Here is a 7,620-nt window from a genome sequence, read left to right as displayed (position 1 = left end):
TGTTCAACACTGTTTATCTTGTATATGATTTTATTGTTTCGGAAATAAAAACAAACAAACAAACAAACAACAGAGCCTTTACAGGTTTCTACCTTTGACCTTCGATGACCTCCAGAGGTCAATGACCTCAAAATGTCAGAAAATTGATATTTTGCGCCATTGGTTAATGATTAACACGGTAATGGTGTAGGCCCCTACTAAAACTAATTTTGTTACAGTGGAATTGTCTTCATATTCCACAGAGCCTTGACAGGTTTCTACCTTTAACCTCTGATGACCTCCAGAGGTCAATGACCTCAAAATGTCAGAAAATTGATATTTTGCATCACTCGTGGTTACTGTTAAACACGGTAATCATGTACTAAAAACTAATTTTTGTTCGTGGAATTGCCTCAATGTTCCACAGAGCCTTTCAAGACATGTCTCTACCTTTGATCTTTGATGACCTGTGATGACCTATGATGAGGTCAATGACATCGAATATCAGAACATTGATATTTGGTGCAATTGGTTGATGATAAACATGATAAAGATGAAAATTCATTTATATTACAATTGAATTGATTTCCTATTCCACAGAGCAAGAGAAATTACTTACATGTCTCTACCTTTGCCCTCTGAGGACTGTAACAGGTCAATGACATCAAAATACCACATGATATCTTATGTACAGTCAATGGTCAACTTATACCCGATGTAAAATAATGCACTTTTCTGTAGCATTTATGCTATAATAGAAGTATCTTGTCATTCCATGGAACATTGGTCATTACCATGTGTATATCCAACTTTGACCTCTCAGGACAATGGGAGGTCACTGACCTATTAGAATATCAGAATTTGTGAAGGCTTACCTGTATTGATGTTTGGCTTCATTGGTTTAATCGTTAATGCTTACCGTAATCATGTACAAATCACGCCTTGACGTTTTGATCAAAGTACATGTATGTATGCACATTACACAGAGCATTGGTTTATAGTAACATGTCAATTAATGTTTGGGTTGATACTTATGAATAGTGTGTGAACAGACATATGGCAAAGTCCCTTGAACTGGATGAAAGGGTGGAAGATGCAAACTAGAAAGCAACAGGTCCACCCCATCGGGTGTACGTCACAAGTCAAACAACCCATGAGTCGTACAGCCCATGAGTTACACAGTCCACGAGTCATACATCCCGTGAGCTAAACACTAGGTGAACAAGGCTCAATGAGCTCAACATCAAATATAATAGGCCACAAGCTGTATGGTCAACCAGCTCGACATTATGGGCAAATATGGCCATTATCTCGACACTCAAGGAAAACAAGGCCCACGAGACTGATATACATCTACCCTAGGCCACTGTCTCTTGTATCTCTTTCAAACATTTCAAGAGAGTGATACTCAATATTCAGCTCTGTTCTTACAGATACAGATGTCTGTCTGTTGTTTTTGTTGTTGTTGTTGTTGTTGTTGTTGTTGTTGTTGTTGTTGTTTTTTGCTGCATATAGCTCTTTGGAGACTTTTTTAGCCAATCAAGAAAAGGCTCCACAGCAAAATATTACAAGAGTACACAGTAAAATGAAGAAGAAGAAGAAGAAGAAAGAGAAAATGAAAAGAGATATGCAAATACCAATCAGTTCCATGGTAGATCTTAGTCGGAACTGCAAAGGTTCGGATGTGTCTGTTGGCAAAGGATATTCTAAAGTTCCAAGTAAGTCCTTAGGCTGGTGTACATAGTCTGGGTGTAGAGGGTGGGTTGGGTCTATGGGGATATGATGCTTTGTCATAACAATTAGGTCTGAGATATCTCTTGTTTTTTTTTTTTTGTGTGTATATATTTGTTTTGCCGTCGGGCATGGATCTCCAACACAAAAGAGTAATAATGTGTTAGAACCAGCCACCACAGTGTGTTTTCAATAGATTTTGATATTACAGAGAAAAAATAATCTCTCATTGTCCTAGCTGGAAATCAAAATAAAACAGTGTGTGTAATACTCTGCATACAAATTTGGACACACACATACACAAAATGCATTTTTTTTTCTATTTTGTATATTATTTCATAAACAGCTGGCCATTACCAACCAATGAGTCCAGACATTAATATTCTTACATTTCGAGGCATTATCCTCCAGAGGTCAGAGGAAAATCGCTAATGTTCATGTGAAATGAGTACACGCCTTTTGAGTTACTCACTTTAATTGCTAATGCTACAGAAATACACACTATGTACATCATGTCAGTCATTAAGTAATGTATCAGTTTCATATTCAGTCTTGGATTATTTTTTTCTACCTGTAGAAATAAGTATTTTTTTTTTGTTTCGTATTTGACCGGTTTTGAAGTTACCGAAAACACATCTTTGAATGTATTACTTTGTGGTTGATTTTTCGGTTTTACTCACATGGAATTGAACACTTAATCTGAGAATGGCCCTAATATCCTCCAGAGGTCAGAGGAAAATCGCTAATGTTCATGTGAAATGAGTACACGCCTTTTGAGTTACTCACTTTTATTGCTAATGCTACAGAAATACACACTATGTACATCATGTCAGTCATTATGTAATGTGTCGGTTTCATATGTGACCGTGCACCTCAAAACGAACATAAAGTCGCACTCACTGATATTGCGTGAGGACTGAAAATAAGTGAAATAGGTCAACCTAGCCGAACTTGACTTTTTCATATTTTCTGAAAGAGCGGGTCTTCTTTTACATTATGCTCAAATTTGGTATCATAAAACGGGCAGAAAAGTGTGTTTTTTTAGCAGTTTATCTCGAACAATTTTGGTAGAATAGTGTGATTAGGTGTGTCTTTAGAATCCCTTTTTCATTTCTGAAAAAACCTTGTCCACACTCTTCACTTTCAACTCTAATAACTTTTGAAAGGATAGTGCTACTGCTTTGAAAGTTGGCATCAATTATGGACAGAATGTGTTAATGAGGCATGCTTAATTTCAGTTTAAGCTGATAATCCCTTCATTGTTGTTACTCTGGTGGTTTACTTCCTGTTTTTTGTCCCATTCATCGCACAGACAGCACGGTTCGGTAAAGATTAAGCGCTTGAATAGACACTGCACTTCAGAATTTCTTTTCTCAGTTTACACTTTTCCTGAGTTTGTGCTTTCTTTCCAATATTAAGATAGGTTAGGAGAGTCCATTTGATTTGAATTATACATTTTTAAAGCTTAAAGTCTGCTCTTTCAGAATAATATTCTGAAAGAGCAGACTTTAAGCTTTAAAAATGTATAATTCAAATCAAATGGACTCTCCTAACCTATCTTAATATTGAAAAGAAAGCACAAACTCAGGAAAAGTGTAAACTGAGAAAAGAGATTCTGAAGTGCAGTGTCTATTCAAGCGCTTAATCTTTACCGAACCGTGCTGTCTGTGCGATGAATGGGACAAAAAACAGGAAGTAAACCACCAGAGTAACAACAATGAAGGGATTATCAGCTTAAACTGAAATTAAGCATGCCACATTAACACATTCTGTCCATAATTGATGCCAACTTTCAAAGCAGTAGCACTATCCTTTCAAAAGTTATTGAAATTTTAGTTAAGACCATATTATGGTCTTAACTAAAAATTCATGTCTGGCGACTTTTTGTTTGTTTTGAGGTGCAGGGTCACATATTCAGTCTTGGATTATTTTTTTCTACATGTACAAATAAACTAATTTTTTAAAATTCAAAATCTCCCTTTTGTGAGACGGGATATCTCCTTCCAATAGACTCCTCCCCCCCCCCCCCCCCTGCTTGGTTCCCTCCACAGATATAGCATAATTTGGGGGTTGATAATTTCCCTAATTCTATGAAAATTTGTTTTTACGAGATATTTTAATTTGAATTCTAAAGATGAAAAGGCTTTCCCATATGCACGGGGGTCCATCTCGGAGGGCAAGAGGCAGTTGCCCCGCCTCCTGAGAAAATATGGGGGGGGGGTGGAGTGGTGGAGACATAAAAGTTTGCCTCCAAGTATTTCCTGACATATCTTTTTTTATTACTTTTTTGATAGAAAATAAATTGTCTGAACATTTCACCTATAGTATGCACCAGATTAAAAGGCAAAATTTCCTTTGCATACCCCCTCCCCCACACCCTCTTCTATTAGGTCCCCTTCCATATACACTTAGTACTTTTGAGATTAACCGTTTTTGTTACTATATCATCAAAAAGTAAAGAAAATAAAAGTAAAGAAAATCCCTCTTGTTGGCGGGGGTAGAGTATCCTCTTTCAATAACCCTTTCCTCTTCGTTTTCTACCCTTAGATTCAGTACACTCCTTTTACTGATAATTTCCCAAATATTCAATCATAAATGTGTATACAAGATTTTTTTTTTCTATTTCTATTCTTAATTCAAAGGCTCCCTCGCATGGGAAGGCTTTGGGGACAGCCCCTTTCATACCCTCCTCTTGCTATATCAATCAGTCCCCCCCTCCATGCATTGATTATGGCTACACATTTGGAGATGGACATTTTTTTTTTCCAAAATGGTAATTCAACCAAGAGTGGAACGAGATCATTGAATTGCAAACAAAAGAATGCAAAAGCTCCATAATTATTGAGGGGGATACCTCCACCCACATCATTCCTCCGATTGGTCTCCCCCCCCCCCCAAAAAAAAAAAATGGCTAACTTACTACACCTCTCTCATACAAATATCGAGATATTCCTTCAAAAGTGCATGTGTGCCAGATCGTTGAATCTCATTTCTAAAAATGCAAGAGCTCTCTCGAATGGGAGTGGAATATCCTACCCTCTCCGACGCTGTCCTTCCTTGGTTCCCATCCGTATAGATTTGGTACACTTTGGCGATCCATAATTTTCCAAATATTCCACGAAACGTATGCATCGGATGCTAACAATTGAAAAACTTTGTCTTCGGGAGGTGGGGGAGGGGGTGAGATGCGCCCACACCCCATCAACTTCCATATAAGTAATGACGCACACGTTAAACAAGAGCTGCACTATATCACTGATTTCAGGTCTAAGTATGCAAAATCCAATCACCACACACACCCTCCCCCTCCGCTCCACTCCTTTGCATCATGACTTATGTTTACACATATTTTCCAAATCCCCCCCCCCCCCCCCACGTGAAAGCTGATCGACACCCCTTGCTCTGGGAACATACTACCCGATTTAGATAATTTCCAAAGTTCTGCGGAATGAGTAGCCACTTTTTTTGGTGACAGAAATCCATGGTTTGTAAGCCCTACATTATAAACAATTGACTACATTGTGTTAACTATCGCAATATCAATATTAATATCCTCATATTTCTTTGGAGGTCTTTGACCTTGTGTGTTTTTCATAGCTGAAAGGTAATGGCTCGTTGATAAGCAGGGCCTATGAATGTTCTCTAGAACATCATCATGTTTACCATTAGTCAATGATGCCAAACTATTCTGATACTTTGAGGTCATTGACCTCTCGAGATCATCAGAGGTCAAAGGTAGAAACTCGTCTGTGTGCCTTGGAATATGAAGACAAAGTCATTATAAAACAGATATGCTTGTTTTGTACATCTTTGCCATGTTTATCACCAACCAATGATGTCATAGATCAATAATATATTATTCTGATATTCTGAGGTCATTGACCTCTCAAGGTCATCAGAGGTGAAAGGTAGAAACTTGTTTGTGCTCTTTGGAATATGGAGATAATTTCATTATAAGAGAGATATGCTTGTTTTGTACATCTTAACCATGTTTACCATTAACCAATGACATCACGGATCAATATCATATTTTGAGGTCATTGACCTCTAAAGGTCATCAGAGGTCAAAGGAACAAGCCTGTCAATGCTTTGTGGAATCAAGAAAATGGTTTCTCTGCAGCATAGATGCATGCTCATCACTCATGAGCGGCTAGAGCGAGCAGACGTGGGGCAACTTAGCTCTCAGTATACCTCCAAACATTCAAATGCACACTTAGAATACCACTTTTTGCCTGTACTATATCGTCGGAAATTTTATAAGTATGATGAACACGACAAACTTTCGTGGAAACAACGACTACTACCTTAGGAAAACAACCTGCCAAAAGGACCAAACTCGTGGGGGAAATCACCCAACAAAGACGCCTTCCTCTAGCGGTAGTGTCATGCCGGGTACTTCGGGTACCAATCGCCCCCCACAGCAAGGAGCCCGCCGACCAAGCATGACCCAACAGCAACCCCCAATGAGCAACAGCAACCCCCAACGCCCCGACGCGATGGAAGCGGCCCAATCCGACCCGGACCCGAATGAACACTTGCTATCTGAAATGAGGAAAACGTTCTCCGACTTCCAAGTGGAACTACGGGCCAAACTGGATCATGTCATTTTGGATTTGGATGCCGTCAAAAATGATCTCGCCTCGGTTAAATCCACCATGCAGGATCTCGAAGGGTCTGTAGCAGATACTTCAGCGAGAATCTCCATGGTTGAATCCGACAAAATCCCTAACCTTGAACGATACCTGGATCAAATCAAAGCCGAGTTCGAGGAAAAACTAATGGAACAAGAAATTCACCACCGCAAGCAGAATTTGTTGTTTTATGGTATACCAGCCCAACCCCAAGAAGACATCTACAAAACTGCCTCCAAAGCTTTTGCCAAAATTTTGGATATCCCCATCGAAGAGGCAGACAACATCCAAATCGTCAACGCCCATCGATTGCCAACAAAGAAAACCCCCTCCGGAACCAGTGGTTCACCTACAGCCCCGGACCCCGTCATCGTCCGATTTGCAAGAATGTACGACCGAGACCGAGTTGTGCGTGCCTTCCAGCAGCCACGACGACAGCCCACGGATCGCAACGGGGACCCAGCGGCAGGCGAACGCATCACTGTACGTACAGATCTCACTGCTAGAATGAAACGAGAACGCGGTCGCCTAGCAGGCATTGCCTACAACATTCGCAAATCCCAACATCTGAAAACCAGGATTACTGTTCATCACACCAAGGTCCTGCTCCAAACGAAGAACCCGAATGAACCTTCATCTAAGTGGTCGATGTGGTCCGAATAGCAACCAGTATCCATCCCTCCCTTCCTTAAATTCAAACAAAGGTAACTTTAAATATTTAATATTTCTGATAAGGTTAGATTAAAAGTTTTTGTTAGTTGATTGAGAGTAACACTTTCTCCAATGTATGTTGTAACAGAATTTTAAAAATTCACTACAGCGCTGGCACTCAATGCCGAAGTCAGGTTGGTCAACAGACCCCCTATACTCCAGTGCACTGTGAGTCATTAACCCTGCGAATTCATGTAAATCTGTTTGTAAAATATTGTGCCACAAATAGAGTCGGTTTCATGAAGCGCCGAAGGAACAGTGTAACAGACTTTTACTCCAAAAATTATATCAAACTGATAAGTTAATTGCATGAAGATTTCTACTGCACATGTATCAGATACATGTTTTCACACGTGTATTATGAATATAGAGTTCGGAGAGAAGTCCCCATCTTAATGAAACCAGGGAGATTACACTTCGGCGCTCTATGCCATCAATATTGTATACCTCGCCACGAATCCCATGCTGAACACTTATAGATAATAACTATTTATCGTCAAAATTGAAGTTGTATGGTGTTTTGCACCGCTTTATGAACCGGACTCATTTGTATTACTGCTATCAACTG

General features: G+C 39.5%; 1 protein-coding gene across 1 annotated transcript; it reads left to right on the top strand.

The window, feature by feature from the left end:
- Positions 1-5,972: 5,972 nt before the first annotated feature.
- Positions 5,973-7,004, top strand: LOC140233661 (uncharacterized). Its single transcript, XM_072313762.1, has one exon. The coding sequence runs from the start codon at positions 5,973-5,975 to the stop codon at positions 7,002-7,004; it is 1,032 nt and encodes a 343-aa protein (XP_072169863.1).
- The last annotated feature ends 616 nt before the right edge of the window (positions 7,005-7,620 follow it).

The sequence above is a fragment of the Diadema setosum genome, chromosome 10 (genome assembly GCF_964275005.1).
Source record: "Diadema setosum chromosome 10, eeDiaSeto1, whole genome shotgun sequence".
Taxonomy (NCBI): Eukaryota; Metazoa; Echinodermata; class Echinoidea; order Diadematoida; family Diadematidae; genus Diadema; species Diadema setosum.
Note: the sequence above shows the minus strand (reverse complement) of the source record. Positions and strands in the feature narration are given on the sequence as shown.

What these genes read in the sequence shown, in the direction of transcription:
- LOC140233661 (XM_072313762.1), top strand. Translation starts at nt 5,973, where the DNA reads ATGATGAACACGACAAACTTTCGTGGAAACAACGACTACTACCTTAGG.